Raw genomic sequence first — 18,035 nt, forward strand, 5'->3', positions numbered from 1 at the left:
TATTCTAACATCTGCATCCTCGTAACATAAAGGTATTTTTTATATTGTTGTATTTTACGTTAGGAATATGGCAGAAAATTAGGCCTTCTAAGGGTTACACCAGAAGTCCGAAGTCCAATCTGACCTAATAGTTCTGGAGTGTCACCGTGCCATTTGCTATTCTAATCAAATAGGCTAGATCTGCGATACGTCTTCGTTCGTATAGTGGTAATATATGCAGTTTATTACAACGATATATAGATATCCGGATAAATAAGTTTTGCTGCGAAACTGAATATGAATCGCTTTTGGATGCCTTCAATACGATTTAAGTTGATAGTGTAACTAGGATTCCAAACCTGTTCGTCGAAAAGAAGTTTTGAATCAAAAATGACTCCTAAATCGCTAAATTTATAGACTTGCAATTGGTGATTGCTTTAAGTTTAATATAGGTGATTTTTAGGGAATGAGGTTTTCGAGTGAAGAAACACATGTAACCTAATAATTTTGAAATCTATCTATCAAGATCTTCTTAAAGTCGAGATTCGAGAACCATCATCATAATTACTAATGGGACAGAGAATTTTGATTTCATCTGCATATAAAATAACTTTAGAGTGGTGAAAGCAGGAGATTATGTCGTTCGCGAAAATAGTGAAGAGTAGTGACTCGAGCAAGGACCCCTGAGGCACTCCAGAGGGAATATACATCGTCGAAGATCCATTTAATACTACTGCTTGACACCTATTCTGTTCATATGAAGAAAACCATCAGTACAATTTCTTAACTAGTGCCATATGATCGATCTGATCAAAGGCTTTGCTATAGTCAGTGTAAGACATCTACTTGAGAAGGATTTGACGCTTTAGTTAAACATTCAGTGCAAACTAAGAGATTTGAGGTGGTAGATCTGCCACTCAAGAAACGATGCTGAAACGGATTTATGAATTGTTTAATAGAGACAGAATATATAGATAGAACACGAGAGCTACATACGTCATGTGCAAACGCTAGAAGTAGCCGCCATTTTATGACAACTAACAACTAACAGATGGCACTACAGTTTTCTGAAAACGTCACTTTAAAGTGTTCTGTGGCTGAAACTCGTTAGTCGTAACCGTTCCCTATATATTATTATACTCTTTGGTCGTTATAGTAAAAGTGTTCTGTGTGTAGAAACTAGAAAGAAATGTTTATTGTTTACACTTAATAGCATACAAATTACAATATATTATAGATAATAATAATCTGATAAAATATTTAGCAAATGTTTCCGTCACTTGTGATTTATTGTTAATATATTGTGATAATCTGTAGTCTGTAGGTTCAAAATAATAAATATTAAGAAATAAAGTATTAACTGAAAGGACATGTAAATACTCGCTAGAGTAAGTGTTCTGTTTGGTTTTGTGTGTAAACTGTAAACATGTCTACAAAACAGAAAAATATTTTCACGCGCACTAAACCCTTACTAAATATATATAGTGGTATTGATAATCAAGGAAAAGAGGTGAAAAAAGAGGATAAACTAGTGAATTTCTTACCTAATTTTAAGTTAATAATTATTGTCTGCCTGTTAACTTAGGTTGAAGTTAGAGAAGATGCTGAGCAGCTGGTAAAATGGCACGATATTTCGGATGCCCTTGTAGCAGCTGGTTATTACAGAGCTCAACTGCAGGGCTTGTCAGCTTTTGATAAAATTGTAGGTGGGCTTACTTGGTGCATTGAGCTATGTGACATAGACATTGATATCAATTTATTATTTGAGGAAAATCTTACAATTGGTAAAAAAATGTACTGTTCCCCACTGTAAACTAGTAAAAATTAAATTTGTTATTGTTGTAAATCATTCATATTGTATATAAATATTTTACAGAGCACTTACTGAGAAAATTGTAAAGGTTCTACCTACAATGAAATGTCCATATAGTATTGAACCTCACCAAATTCAAGGTTTGGACTTTATAAATATTTACCCTTTGGTTCAATGGTTGATAAAATATTCAAGTGAGTTTCGAGAAGCAAAGGAAGATGAACTTCGCAAATTTGCAGTTATGCAATATGAGAAGGATCACATTTTTGAGTCTGATAGAGCTATATATCTTCAGAGAGAAAGATTGTTAAAAAATCTTTCAATAATTCAGGTAATAAAGCCTTTATTATAACACATAAAAAATCAGGTGTTCTCATGGGTGACATTAAAAAAACAATTTTTAAAGTCTGGGAGTTTGTTGTTGCACTTGGTTAATTCATTAATATACATAATATAGAAAATAAATAATATTTATCATTTTTTAGGACCTTTATAAGCCCTGCAGAGTGCGAAAAAGAAAAGGTGGTTTTCCGACAAATGAACTGGAGCAAGTAAATACAGTTCTTTCTGAGTATGACCAGCGAGTTTTGATGCATGTCTCAAATAATCCTAATGTTCAACATGACGAAGAACTTGAAATATTGGTAATTATAATTTTAATAATTTAAATTTTGCATATTAATTATTCAGTATAATATTTATTTTATTTTTGTTTCAGTATGATTATGAGAAAACTCTTGCAGATCCGTCTGAAGTGACCATTGAAGTAAGTTATTCGTATTTACAAACAATTATATTTGTATTGTTTTAGCACCTTTTTTATATTAACTATTCTTATTTTATAAATTATGGTTTTGAATAATAATTTGCTTGACTCTAGAATTTTTTATTTGTTTTTTTTTATGTAATTCAGTTCTTTTTTTATTTCAGACTGAAAAAATAATTGAGCGACAAATATCAGGAGATACAGATTCAGCTAATACAAAAATGCATTATATAGTATTGCAATCTGAACTAAGAGGTGATATACCAGCACAACTAGAAGAAAGTGAAAAGATTAAATATTCACAAGAAATTGAAAAGCTTACCAATATTATAAATGAGATGGAAAACGAGGCTGATGAAATTAGAAAAAGTCATGAAAGTAAAATAAATGAAGCAAAAATGCAATATGCTGATGCTGTTGCAAAGTTGAGAAAATTCACAAGTAAATGCATAAAAATTGAAGATCACAGGTGATAATATATAATTATATAGATGGCTGTTTATTAACGTTTTCGTCCCGGAAAACACTGATCGCATGGTAGTCCTCGGATCTGCGTGATTTCGGTGCTTGCACAGCGATCTGTCAATGCATATAATTTTACGTGTAGCAATAGGTTACTATACTTTTACAATTACTTATAATTAGGATGATTTGAGTGAATGTATCGGAGAGCTATTGAAACAAGCTATAAGACCATACAAAATAAACAATCTAATAAACAAAATAAGGGTCAGAACGTGGTGAGAGAGTAGGGTGCCGTATGACACTTTCAGTTTAGGTGTATCTGAAAAATCTAAGTGACCTGGTAAGTGAGCTGTATCACACTTGCTGTCTTGCAACACTAAAGGAATCGGAGGAGAGTCGATAGTCTTTTGAGGTGGGTTCTAGGTGTAAAGAAATTTCCTGACTGTTTAGGAAAATAGATATCAAATGGAGATGGTAAGGAATGAGGATGATATTAAAATTTGTACACACAATGAATCTCTGTCAATGCCTTGTTTTTTATGGAAAAGGAGGACAAACAAGTGTATGGGTCATGTGGTGTTAAGTGATAACAACCTCGCACATTCTCTTGCAACACAAGAGGAATCACAGGAGTGTTGCTGGCCTTTAAGGAGGCCTTGTGCCCATACAGAGTACTGGATCCGTGAAAATTCGAGCAGCTCAGCGGTGCGCGGCTATTTGTAGTTTCTCTCAGCTTATATTGAGATGCTTGAAAGTACAAGTAAAGTCCAAATCTGGCGGGATTTGTGTCTTATCATAAATATAGGTAACAATAATTGTTAAAAAAAAAATTTTTTTACAGTGATAAAAGTGCAAGAGAGTTCTATAAGACATTGAAAGAGTTAGCGAAGGAGAGAAGTGAATTATTACATGTGATTCAGGAGAAAGAACTTGAGCATCTGAGTCTTAAAGAAGAATTGAGGTAGGTATTTGGTAGCAAATGATATATAAATAGTAATTAGTAATATAATTTTAAAATGCTTTAAACACTTGGAAAATCCATCTTTGGGATATTTAAGACTATGAAATTTGAAACATAAAGGGCCTCTTTGCCTTGTAGAAGAAGTAGCCTAAGAATTTAGTGTGAGGTCTTAATTAATTTAATCTTTGACCTGTACATAGGTAACTTCTTTTAAGGCATGACCTTGAAAAAGATTGTTACTCGCCTGTCCAAAGCTTCCTTCACATTTTTATCTGTCATATAAACTTACTAGTACATGCCCCTAAAATTTTATTGTTTTGTCAGAATTCTTAAAAATTTCGTGATAAAATGTACTCTTATTTTAATTTTCTCCTTACATTGTTTGTGCAAATTTTCATTATGATTGGTTAAGAAGAAAAGTGTAAAGGCGTAATAAACAATTACATTCGAAATTTATAATATTACTAGCTGACCCGATAGACGTTGTTCTGTATATAAAAATAAAATAATGTTTTTATATGAATTTGTCAATAATATATCAAAACATCAAAAATTACTTCGTAAAATATGCACCCTGCTGTCGTAATGAAATTGTTTCACAGCAGAACTGTCAAACCTGCGTCAATAAATTCTCTCATAGAAATTATGTATGGACACATCAAAGGAAAAACAAATTTGTTGTTTTTATTTAATTTAGCAGCATTTTCCTATTTATTCACCTTTTAAACCTTCCCTGGACTTCCACAAATAATTAAAGACCTAAATCGGTCCAGCCGGTCACGAGTTTTAGCGAGACTAACAAACAGCAATTCATTTTTATATATATAGATTATGACTTTTAAGGATAAAGTGAATGCTTATATCATTTTCATTTAACTTTTTGGACTCAACATTCGTAAAAATGTTGCTACAGTTTAATTATCACCCTTTAAGGGCTGCTGAAGAGCCAACTGCTGTTGTACTAGAAGACCCATTAACTTCAGAGGAGCTGAAAGAGTTTTCTGAAAGGGAAGCAAAGTTGAAAAAATACATTAATAGTATAAGGGTAGAGCTTGGTCATTTGAATCGACAAGTCTTAAGGTTTTCTACAGCCATTGATGAAGTTCCTGGCTCGGCAGAGTTGTTACAGTATGAGAAACGTTTCGTTGAGTTATACAATCAAGGTATGATGTGTTGGATTATTATAATTTAAACAATAAAAAAAATACAAAAAAAATAACAGACTTCAAAAAAAGACGTGTGGCATTCGGGGACTGCCGCCGTAAAGCTATTGCATAGCATTTTTTATAAACTTATGCAATTATATTTATTTATTTTATTTAAGTATGCTTTATTATTTATTTTTTGTTAAAATTTATTTAAAAAAAAAGCAAACGGGAAGTGAGTAAAATTTAACTTGCAAGATTTAATTACAGACAGACGACGGGACAGATGAAACTAAATAAAAATGCTTGTCATAATAATAAAAATTAAAAAATCAAGACGTACCCCAGGCTCGAACCTGGGACCCTTTGCACAAAAAGCATACCTGATAACCGCTGTTCCACGGCAACTGAAATTACCGTGGCGAAATATCTATATACATCTAGTAAGTAAGTGTTAGGTTATTTTCGTTACGGAATTTCTGGATTCGGTCTCCACGCTCAAGGCCCGCGATAGAAGCTATGCAATAGCTTAAAAACTATTCAAAAACATTATAATATGTACTAAAAAGTAGAAAACGAATTGCATATTCTTCTACAACTTATTTTTAGAGAACTCTAAGGTAAAATGAAATGAATAATATTACTATACCTAAAAGTCAATGAAATTATTACGACAATATTATAATATAGTTACAATTATTGTTATACTTTGAATCGGTGTCCTCCCGCCGAGGCCCCGCTGTTGTCTCGCCTCGTCACGTCGCGCGTGCGACATAAGCACATCGTGAGATGTACATGTGAATGTAGTTACATACCTACCTTGGCTGACACTGTCTCCAAAAAACAATAATTATTGTAACTGCATTATATTTCCGTAATAATTTGATTGAATTTTCAGGTATTCTAATATGTTTCATTCTGAGGTAACAAACATAAAAAAAATACTGTCGAATTGAGAACCTCTTCCTTTTTTGAAGTCGGTTAAAAACTAGTTAAAACTAGTTATATAAACGAAATAACAAATGTAATAATATCTTGTTTATGGTTGAATATTATTTATCAGGCTCCATCTTTTTAACCCTGGGGTCCATCAAATAAATTTTGAAGGTCATACCAAGGTGGTGGTTCTAGCTTTTATCAATTATACTTAATTCATATTTTTCTAGATGTTATAAGTATCAACATTCATATTCATAAATAACTGATTTGTAATTTGACCGCCATTGAAGGTCCTACGATGTGGGAAGGTGCTGGATATTTCTGAATATAAAATGAAAAGTAACAAGCGTGTTTTTTTTTAATTCAATGTAATTACCTATTTATACTATTCACCATAGTACCAGCATCTAGAAAACCGATTTGATGACTAATATTTGATCAAAGTTAGAAGCACACGCTTCATGTTAATTGCATTAAGTTTCATTTTTTCAAAACCATTTTTTTTATTAAAATATTCCTAAAAAAAGTTACATTAACTATGTAATTCAAGAAAAGCTTTCAGCATACATTTTTTCTGTTGACATCTGACATCATCATAGAAAAGAAAACGGCGATATTGCAAAAAAATATTTTTGAGGAATAATATAATTTCTATGATTAAGAATTGGTCTCCGCTGCGCTTCAACTAGACACTACCTAAGAACAATAGCTTCTTTATTGCGGTAACTATTTTTTTATAGATATAAGAGGGGGGCAAACGGGTAATAGGCTCACCGGATGGGGAGAGATGAGGCAACAGGTGTCAAGAGATGCGTTATTAGATGCTTGTGTGTGTGGCATCTTGATACTCAATGGAGTCTTTCAAAATTTGTAACATACGCTTCGTGTTATTTTACATTGAAATTCCAGTGTTTTTCTTATTTATTGCAGTATTATTTTTACAAAATTTTTCTACGCAACCCAGTATTTAAGTTTCAATTATTAGCAAAGTTTAACAGAACATGTGGCACGTCAACGTCACACATAGTTGTAGTAAAAGTTGCCGCACTTTTCGACTACGCCTGCGGTATCTAGTTTTAGCGCTGTGGAGACCAATCCTTAATCTAAGTATAATTTAAACGATTTGTTATGTTTTTAAAGTGATAACCCTCACTTCTAGGATTAATACACAGATAAAATTTGAAAAACAACAAAATTTTATGAACGATACGACACTCGAACGGTTAGCTCAGTTGGTTAGAGCACCGGCACGGAACGCCGAAGATCGTGGGTCCCGCATCGTTCATAAAATTTTGTTGTTTTTCAAATTTTATTTGTGCAAGTATAATTTGTTATTTTGTAGGGAAAGAAATAACTTTTGTTGCATGAATTACCTCGTCGTCCTTGAATTAACCGAAATTAACACTTGCTCTATCTACATTTAGGGAAATGTAGGCCTTAAATTAAGCTCGGCAATTATAAACTTTCTCCGCTCCTTCCGCCACCCCTTAGGTGCCTCTCAATGCCACTCACTTGTTAAATGACGTCAGCGGGCTCATAGAGCATCAAGCTTCAACACTGTTTTTCATACGGCCCAATACTTTTACCGTTACGTCTGCAAAAGCCATCAAATGACTAATTGTTGTGATATAAAATGAAATTGAAGGAGTATCAAAGTCTATTCTTTTATGTTTCTATATTTCAGTTGCCTCAAAGCACAAGGAGACCAAACAGTATTACATTTTCCATAACACCCTGCTCGAAGTGAAGCAGTATACAATCAAGGAATTGAGCCTTCTGAACTCTATTTTGGATAATTATGATGAGTAAGTGGGGACTTTCTGTTCGATTTTTTGACATTAAATTAATACTTTTCTATTCCATTCTTTCTCCTTAAATAGAATCAGTCATAGTGTTTGGTATTGCATTACCGTAAGACGCAGTGTTAGTAGGCCTCCACAAGATGGACCGACGATCTGGTCAATATCACCGGAATACGTTGGACGAGGACAGCGCAGGACCGATCATCGTGGAAATCTTTGGGGGAGGCATTTGTCCAGCAGTGGACATCTTTATATGTTCTTTCTAATACATAACTAAAATATACATGCTTTCATAGTAATAATTTGAGATATTTCATTTTCAAGGAGCTTTCTTCCTCGTACCACGAAGCTGTGGAATGAGCTTCCTTGTGCGGTGTTTCCGGGACGATACGACATGGGTACCTTCAAGAAAAGCGCGTACACCTTCCTTAAAGGCCGGCAACGCTCTTGTGATTCCTCTGGTGTTGCAGGAGAGTGTGGGCGGCGGTGATCACTTAAATAACAACAGGTGACCCGTACGCTCGTTTGTCCTCCTATTCCATAAAAAAAAAATTGTACCGAAAGACTAAGCAGAATCCCTTGACCTTGATCGACCTTGAGGTGCGAGATTGCTTGTGTATGTTTTAAAATGTAACTATGCTATATTTGGACAAGATAACTACTGAAATATATTTTGCGATAGTTTTTCTAGTAAAAATATTTCCATATATTCCAAGGTTAATAAATAATAATGACGTCTTTCGGCTGATGATGATGATAGTACTTGGAATGTGTCGAAATACAATGTGGGTCTTCTTGGTCTTCTTATGGAATTCAAATAGTCTTAGCGTGTAACTCCAACATTAGCATAATGCATAGACATTCAGGGGCAAATTTAGCAGAACAGAAGAAAAAGGTTTGATTTTTCTTGTTGTAATTATTGAGCGCACTGGCCACAAATGAATCTAATTTTGTATGTAGTGTTTTTCTGTACTGCGATAAATTTCTCAACTTTTTAAAGTTTTGTTTTGATTGCCTTGTATCAAGTGCAAATCATTACGGCAAAGAAACTGAGAATGCCAGATCTAAATGCTACTCAAGTTGCTAGGGCCTTAATAACTTAAATTTAAATTTAATAACTTTAATTGAAACTGGCCACACCTACAAACATTACGAATATCCACTACTACATGGCAATAGTAAGGTGTGACGTCAAATTATGTCATGGCATATCTTTTAAAATCCTTGTAACTATTCGTTATTTGATCGGTTGAATTAGATTTTTCATCATTTTACTTGCTATAAAATCTTCTTTTAAAAATGAGTAAAATCAGTATACATGGATGTCCCAAAGTTATGGGACATGAAGGGAAAGTACCTTAAATATCGAAGATAGGCTATTTTACTGAAAGAAGACTTTATGTTATTTTTAAAAGATAGTACTTCTGCATTCAAAGATTTTCTAAAAATTACTTGCCTCGTCTGGGAATCGAACCGACTGAAATGTAAAAAAAAAACACCCCTACTTTTATAATGCCAATCCAAAGAATGGCCAAAAACTAATAACTCTTCTTAAGTAACATAGTATTTTTAAAAAAAGTAGTCAATTAAGTGGGTATTTTTTGTAAATACATTTGATTTCTTAGACGTGGAGATGTACTACCTGTACACTGGCCCTTGACATTCCATCTTTCAGGTTTGAATATCGGGAGCAATGCCTTGTGTGACATCGATATACATCGTTTTGTGATGCGTTAAAACTCAAATAATATTACTATTATAGATATACGCTCAACATCTGCTGTGCCATCTGCTCCTTGATTTTTTCCTTAATAATTATTATTTATTTCAACAGGGCAATGTCATCCGTACGAAAGCGTGAAGAGTTTATGATGCAATTCGAGTCGATAGTAGATTGGGTAAATCAAACGGTGAGGAAAGTGGAAGAGAAGTATAAACAGGAGAAAGAACAAAAAGCTTCTCTGCATCATGAGTATTGCAGACTCATGGAAGTTCAGAGGCAATATGCTGCAGCGCTGAAGAAGTTATCCGAGGAACGGCACCGTATTGGTCCTGAGCTACTATAAATGCGTTTTACAATTATATGTACTTGATTGAATTAGGTATAAATATAACATATTTCAAACACGGACTAGTAAAAAAAGAAGGACTCCGCGCCGTGATATTAGCAAGTCATCACCTTTATGCTAGAGTGTGTGCGGTTACGGGGTATACCAGTTACACAATTTTTTCTCCCTTAAATAATCATATATCCACAAATACTTTTATAGTATTGTTTTTACACTTTTTCACAACGCACGACGGCATTTTTAAAATATTTTATTGCGACGCAAACTGATCTGTCACAGACGATGGCGAATCTCATAATGGCGGCCGATCGGCTTGTATAAGTGTAAGTGTATGCGTGGGGCTATGTATTTACACGTTTACCGGCTTGTTTTGGTGCCTCACTGTTATGTAAGGTGACACGGAGTCCTTCTTTTTTTTCTCGTCCGTGATTGCAAAATCATTTATGTTATTTATCTGATGTAGGTATATATCTTAAGAACATGTTGTAAGTACATGTATTGCTTACCTTAATGTAGAAAAAGTTAGCATCTAAAATACAGAAATTCTGTTTGGCAGTTAACATACTTTTTGTTTATTTATCTTTTAAATATGAAAGAGTCTCTAGTCTTTCAAATTGTTATTTATCTAATGAACAAAAACACAATTTAATCTGTGTAAAAATACATACACATTTTAAAATATATATACATTTAAATAACATTCAAAGTACATATACATTTTAAGAACAGGGAAAAACGGAATAATTATTGTAATTTTGATATCAAACTTTGTATACTTAGTCTGGCAATAAATACTGCTACAGTTGATAATAAACAAAATATTATAGGTATTTGAATTTCGAATCTGTCATTTTTAAATGATTGTTCATTGAGTTTTCTCATTTTCGCGCCAAAACATTGTACAATATTTTGCGATCTTAAAATTGAGTGGGGTGATGAAGAGCACCTAATCGCTGTGATTGCATTACACAATGGTGGTATGGAACAAAATGCAATTTATAAAACTATCATTTCTTAACTGATAATTTAAAAAGAATAAGGTGGTAAAATCGAAACAACTAGGTACTAAAGCGGTATGCAAAGGGAGGGCATAGAAAATTTTTGTTTACGGATGTGATTTCTTTTACAATTGAGCAACATTTTAGCAAACAAAATAACCGTATTTATGCTCAAAGCTCTAAGGAAGCTTCCCAATTAGTCGACAGAGTGCAACGTGGGCACTATCCGACTTCATACTACTACTGATGGCGTGAAGGAGTGACCGAGCCATACTTTTGTTAAAAAAGGTATCAAAACATTGGCACAAGTGTATCAAGATACCATTCTTAAGGTAGTGAATCCCCTTAACAACACCATGTTCAATAACCAAAAATGGTGTTTCCAGCATGACTCGGTGCCGTGTCATAAAGCTCGGTCTACGCAGTCTTGGTTGGAAAGGAACGTTTCGGAGTTCATCCGATCCCGTCCCGATTTTCATTCGCTGGATTATGATTTATGGTCAGTTGGCTTGCTCTAAACGCCATGATAATTTGGGTTCTCTAAAACTCACTCACTGCGAATTGTACAATCCGTACGAAGAATTATCATTTAAAAGTGTACAGTTTATACGTTGTTACGATTTTTTTATGTGTAAAGATGTTGTAAGTTATTGTAAAATATTTCTTTTTATATAAAAGTAAACACTTTGAAACATACCTATTGATTTTTCAATTGTCAATTTAACTTTTCGATACGCTACGGTTTAGATTTAGATTATAGATATGTAAAATGTAATATTTATAACTACTTCTATATTATTATATTCAAGCTTGGCCTCATGGTGTGTGAGGAAGAGCTGGCAACGTCGCTTGTTCACAGCTTTGCTTGACGTCGGTGTCTTTTACAAGCTGTTGTTAAATCTGATCCCAATCTGTTGTCAAGCTGGATAAAATAAATATTATTTATAATAAAGACTGATACGTGCACTGCGCCTGATCATTTCCACTATGTTTTAGTAGAAATAAAGCTATTGTTGTATATAAAGTTATTTTATTTTCATAACTCTTTTATTTTATTATCTTTTTTTGCAAAATATTATCACCTTCCTGCTCTTCATCACATGCAGTCGCAGTTATAGAAAACTGGTTTGTGTATTCGATCTTTAAAAAACATGTAGAATCAACAGCCCGCAGCCTGTTACCTCCCTATTCTCCAACGTTATCAAGTCGATCATCAATCTCCAACTCTTGGACAACATGAAGGTGCAGTTATTGCAATCGAGCTAACGATTGTCAGTACCTAGGTACGGTTTCTGTGGAATGTAATTCAGCTGTTAGTCCTGTGTATCTCACTCGTACATGGGCAGAAGAGTTTGAGTCGAAAGGAGAGACGTACGCGGCATGCGGCTAGAGATAGCGAAAGTCTGATCGGGTGTGACTCAAAAGAAATTCTGTACTCTAATTATGTTTTATATGGTTGTAAAATGCGCTTAGGCCTGAATACCATTAGCCAGTGTATTTCGGGATGCGGTGATTGGTAGGTGCGATTATGTTAAGATTGTAAGTAATTAATTTTTCCATGGAATAGCCGCGTTTTTAATGTTAAATGTTTAAAGGATTGCATTATAGCCAAGGAGATCATTTTGAACGAGCTACCTAGCCAGTAACTGTAAGAAACAACTTTAATTAATAAGTACATGGGGCAAACTAAAAGATTTGCACTTCTAGCTAATAGGAACTATTTGAATTTCGAATGTTATATATTCCTAGTAATAAAAAAAATAATTGGCGGGAAATCATTTGTCAACTGTTTTTTATTACACATCAAAGTTCTACGTACACAACGAAAATGGAATTAAGTCGAAAAGATTTTAGAGCGATGATTTTTTATGATTTTAATAGTTTTCTCTCTCTGTAAGACTGTGCCGCTCGTCTTCAAAATGCTTTTGGGAGAGAAGCACCTTACTTGAGCACCGTGAGGCGATGGTTTGCTGAATTTGAGAGGGGTCGGGTTTTTTTTACATGACTAATTTCGTGAAGAGCGGCCTTCCACTGCCGTCAGCGAAAATAATGTGGCTACTGTTAAGCGGCTAATTGAAGAAATCCTCCGGATTACCTATGAGATAATTCGAGGACTATTGGGGATTGGTATGAGCCAAATCCGAAAATTTTACACGAATAATAGAAAGTTCGGAAACTTTGTTGTCGTTGGATCCCTCATGAAATGACAGCGGAGCAGAAGCGGGCTCGCGTGGAATACCGAATAGTGCTCACAGATGCTAATGAAGTACGAGCACGGACATTCTAATGCTGTTTATGACATTGTCACAGGAGATGAAACGTGGATTTATTGTTTTGAACCCGAAAAAAAAACAGCTATCTTGTGAGTGGGTGTTTGAAAATGAGAACAGGCCAAAATGATCACTTTTTTTTTCTCAGCTTCGGGTCTGCACAATTCAACTTGAAGATCAAAAGAGTGTTAATGCCGAGTGGTATTCTACCATTTGTTTACTAAGGGTGTTAAAAAAGTTCGCGAAAGACGAACAAAAAGCCGCGTTCTCCTTCATCATGACAACACTTCTTCACACACGGCCAACAAAACTAAGTCATTTTTAGCTTCCGAAAAAGTACAACTACGTCACCCATCCTGCACATACCCCCCCGACCTAGCACTCTATGATTTCTGTATTTTCCCCAAAATCAAAGATTTGATGAGAGATTTCACTTTTACCAATTCCGAAAAGGCAAGGATAGCGTTCAATCAGCACGTAGAAAACATGCCTTCAGATCTGTGATCCTCCTGTTTTAAAAAATGGTTCAATCGCAGGAAAAATGTTTAAAATGTACAGAAGAATATTTTGAAAAGCAATAAACAATATTTTGGTTAGAACATGTTGCGTTTTTAAGTTACGCAAAACTTTTAGTGTGACCTACGTATAACATGTGTTATATTATATAATCTTGTATAATACTTTCGTAGAAATAGATCACAAAAATGAAATTATGCACGTTACTCGTGATTCGCTCCCTAAACTTAGCTCAGATAAGAATTGTTTTATAATGCTGAACACCGAGACATGGATCGCGCAGATCGCCGGCAGCCATCTCGTCAAAGCACAAACACTGTCTCGATCTCTCGAAGACCGAAGATTACTAACGTAAATTTGTACACGGCCTTTCGGTTTTCACCATGACGGAATTTTCATTGATGGGTAATATTCCAAAACAATAGATATAATATGCACTAAAAAGTATAAAAATAATTGCGTATTTTTATACAATCTTATTAATTAATGTAATTCTAGTTACGATTATTGTTATTTTTGGAATCGGTGTACTTCCGCCGCGACCCGCTCTCTCCTCTCGGCTCCTCACGACTCAAGCACATCTCACCCATAACTATGTATGTCGTTACAAACCTATCTTGGATGACACCGATTCAAAAAATTACAATAATCGTAACTAGAATTAGATTAATTAATTAGATTGTATAAAAATACGCAATTATTTTCATACTTTTGTGCATATTATATCTATTGTTTTGGAATAGGGTTTTTGAAGTCGGTTGTATTTTGTTAATTTATTTTTTATTTTTTGAGTTTTAGTGAATTTGAAATACACTGACCAACAATTTGTCTAAATATGTATAGCTATATACTAAATTTTTCAATGCAGCAATGAAAAATCTAATAATAAATGTAAATATATCATTCACATATGTATAGCAAACTTAATACTTTTATGGTTTTCTCGTGGATGTTACTGTCAGATCGGAACCAAATTACAATGGGACCATACGGGAAGCACAACATTCAAATAAAAAAAGAATTATCAAAATCGGTTGACCCAGACGAAAGTTATGAGGTAACAAACATAAAAAAAAATACCAACGAATTGAGAACCTCATCCTTTTTTGAAGTCGGTTAATAAAAAAACAAACAAAGTAAATTTATTTCAATCGTTTATTTATCAGTTATCTAATAAAAGTAAATATTAGCATTTTGTAGGTACTAACATCCTACTATGGTATGGTTTTGATGATATGCTTAAATATCTACCTTATTCTGTCCAGGAACAAAAATAATGTTTCATAAACAATTATGACATACCTAATTAATGAATATTATAAATGGTTAAAATGTATAATTATACAGGAATGTGTAATAGCGACAGGATATATCTGTTTCATGTGTAAGCCATTAACGAAAAAATAGTGAATCATAAATACAATAAATGTAGATAATTTATTTTAATGTATATTTGGTTCGGGTATATTTTAAGTATTGGAAAATGAAGCATAATTATGTATTAACATGTCTTCTAATCAGAAGAAAATATAATATAAAATATCTTAAAATTAATTAGTAAGTGCATAAAATAGGTACGAATATTACATTTAAATATTAAACGTACCTACTAGATAAATAAAAGTAATGTTATGTTGGACCTACCTAAAAATAATATGTGAATAATACCTTATTTGTTTATTACACTATATATCTATGCACGTAAGCTTATAAATATTTCGATATATTATCTATATAATATTATATGTACATAAGTTACATTATGTAGGTAGGTAGATTGATTTAATTTTAATTTTGTATTAATTTATTGAAAAATTAATAAATTTAATAGTATTTCTATTTTCCTATTCAGGCCTAAACATATTAGAACACTCGATAAGTTCTTCTAAACCATGACAGACTTAGTTCCATTACTTAGTACTACGATACCCATTGACCTAGGATCAATAAACAAATTTTTACTCGTAATTTTAGTTACTCGTAAGGTTTCATTGCATTATCCTACCTAAAGGTAGGAATTGTTATTAAATATGCTTAGTCTTATATCATTCCCTTATAGTCGTTACAATGAATATATTTATTGCAAAAATGCATCATATTATTTTTTCCATAACATAGATTAATATAGTTTATGCTACATAGTTAGTAAGTTTATACTATTTATACTTACATAGTTACATTTGTTTATATACTTAATTATCTACATAAAACATCAGTGCGGAACCTTTGGTAAGCGTGTATATCTCGCATTTATAGCTTTGTATTAACATATAAGTTCAACAAACTTTAATAGAAGAAGCTTTCTCTCAAATAGGCATCGATGAATGGCGAAAATCTTGTGAGCATGTAATAAAAATTGAAAATAAGTTCATGGAAAAAGATCGATTAATTGATATGCAAAAGGAAAGGTTTAAAAATAAATAAATACAATAAGTTCATAAATACTGCGTCTCCTCGTCTTTCTCTTCCGATGAAGAGTTTTTTATGGATGTGCAGTATTTGGAACCATTTTAAAGTTCTGGTAGCCTATAATTAATTAATAAACTCATGAACAGAGTAATTGCAGTTTTCATATAAATTTCGAACCCCACATTCGCCACAGTAAAATTTTCAAAAATTATCCTTGATCATTGGATAACTTTTTATATTTGCATGTATCACACACAGTATCAGCCGCTCTAAGGAAAAAAAAGTATCAAAACGTTTTACTCCAATTTCCCCAGTATTGCTAGCGTCAATTTCTTTTTTCCCTTTTTGCGATCAGATCCTGGTAGACCTATACCTATTAGCGTTCCTAAGAAATAAGCCACTGACAGACGAATGAACGGAAAGTGCTGGCTCCATAATACCGTTAGCACTCTTTTGGTGGGGAACCCTAATAAAGTCATTTTGACTAGCATAATATAAACTTGGTTACTGCAGTAATTAATCTAAACTGCCAAAGAAATCTGAAATACAATTATTTTTACTAGTTTGTTAATATATTTATAATAAAACCATAATGAAATGATAAACCATCATTCACTCGTGCCTGTTTTAGTTTGGGATCTTCGCAATTATTATAAATCACGTGATCACGTTAGAACAAGATCGAAGAACAAGTCAATGTCATCAGAGCGTCACAACATTGCCATGGCCGTGAGACTTGTGTGATCCACCTGAGCTGGTCTGGTGCGAGTGTGAATGTGGATTGGTCTTCTTGTACATTGTAAATGTGACGAGTTCTCTGTTGGCGTTTGTCATGGCCATAGCATGCGACACCACGTCATAGCCCAGGAGACCGTGAATTCGGTTTACAACGACTAACGTTATCCCCCTCTGCGTAACTCGTACTGTTCTGTCCGGATAAGAAGCCGCCGCTTCCTTCCCGAATGATGAGTTGAGCTCCTAGAATGAAATGCATATATCACTATATCATACAAGAACATCTTCACAAGAGCTCAGAACGAGTTCGCTCACGATAAAGTACAATGGCAGAATTTCGAAAACTTTTTATTGCGTCTAAGAGCAAAATTGCAAAATATACACAAAATAAAGAGTTGTAAAATTATTTTTTATGCAAAAATAGGATTGATGGAGGTAGAAAATTAAAGATAATATTTCTGAAGTTGTCGAGTTGTTGAGAGATGTTTGTTTAAAAGTTGGGCGACAGATGAGAAGCGTTTGTGCACTCTATCACTACCTACATACATCTTTTAACTTCGCATCGTTACTTTAATTTATAATGATCACCGCCGGCCACATCCTCTTACAATACCAGTGGAATCACAGGAGCGTTGCCGGTCTTTAAGAAAGTAGTAAGCGATTTTTTGATGGTACTCGCGTCGTATCGTCCTGGAAACGCCGCATAAGTTTGTGGAATTAGTAGAATAGTTTATTTTCCATCAAGTGAGCCATTTGCCGAGAATTCGCCTAAGTCCTAACTATAACGTAACAAAAAAAAAATTATCGTAAGATTCCGGCTTGGACTTTGTCGCATATCACCAAAGAGGACCTGATGCTCAGTGCTTATTGTCGCTATACAGGACCTGCTTTAAATCAATCGCTCTAATTTTTTTTTCATCTGAGAAAGGGATTTCCTTTCACAGATAAAAAAAAATTAACACAATACAGGGCACTACAAGCAGTCTACGCTCATAGCTCCAAAGAAGCTTCACAAGTGGTGGGGTTCATCATCCTGCGTCAATCAGGGTATTATCAAGGAGTCACAAAGCTTCAATTTTGTGATAGACTTTAGCCAAAGTGTATAGAGAGACTGTCCTAGATCGTGTTGTGAAATGAATACTAGCAATACGATTTTTAAAATGTATAT

At 33.7% G+C, this 18,035-nt stretch overlaps 1 protein-coding gene across 2 annotated transcripts; it reads left to right on the forward strand.

Annotated features, from left to right (window-relative positions):
* The first annotated feature begins 1,160 nt into the window (after positions 1-1,160).
* Positions 1,161-11,961, forward strand: LOC126970363 (coiled-coil domain-containing protein 93). Of its 2 annotated transcripts, XM_050816218.1 has the most exons (10): positions 1,161-1,489; positions 1,565-1,773; positions 1,856-2,123; positions 2,278-2,436; positions 2,511-2,558; positions 2,723-3,027; positions 3,865-3,984; positions 4,918-5,147; positions 7,753-7,873; positions 9,705-11,961. In XM_050816218.1, the coding sequence occupies exons 1-10, from the start codon at positions 1,406-1,408 to the stop codon at positions 9,934-9,936; spliced, it is 1,776 nt and encodes a 591-aa protein (XP_050672175.1). In that variant the 5' UTR covers positions 1,161-1,405; the 3' UTR covers positions 9,937-11,961. The 2 variants fall into 2 exon arrangements, with proteins under 2 accessions (XP_050672175.1, XP_050672176.1); XM_050816219.1 differs by lacking the exon at positions 1,161-1,489 and having other exon boundaries at positions 1,744-1,763.
* The last annotated feature ends 6,074 nt before the right edge of the window (positions 11,962-18,035 follow it).

This window comes from Leptidea sinapis, chromosome 20 (genome assembly GCF_905404315.1).
Source record: "Leptidea sinapis chromosome 20, ilLepSina1.1, whole genome shotgun sequence".
NCBI classification, from domain to species: Eukaryota; Metazoa; Arthropoda; class Insecta; order Lepidoptera; family Pieridae; genus Leptidea; species Leptidea sinapis.

Bases quoted from the DNA above. Each gene is read 5' to 3' on its own strand.
- LOC126970363 (XM_050816218.1), top strand. From the start codon at position 1,406: ATGTCTACAAAACAGAAAAATATTTTCACGCGCACTAAACCCTTACTA. The intron at 1,774-1,855 runs GTACTGTTCCCC...AATATTTTACAG, and splicing joins CTTACAATTGGTAAAAAAAT to AGCACTTACTGAGAAAATTG. The intron at 2,559-2,722 runs GTAAGTTATTCG...TTTTTATTTCAG, and splicing joins CGTCTGAAGTGACCATTGAA to ACTGAAAAAATAATTGAGCG.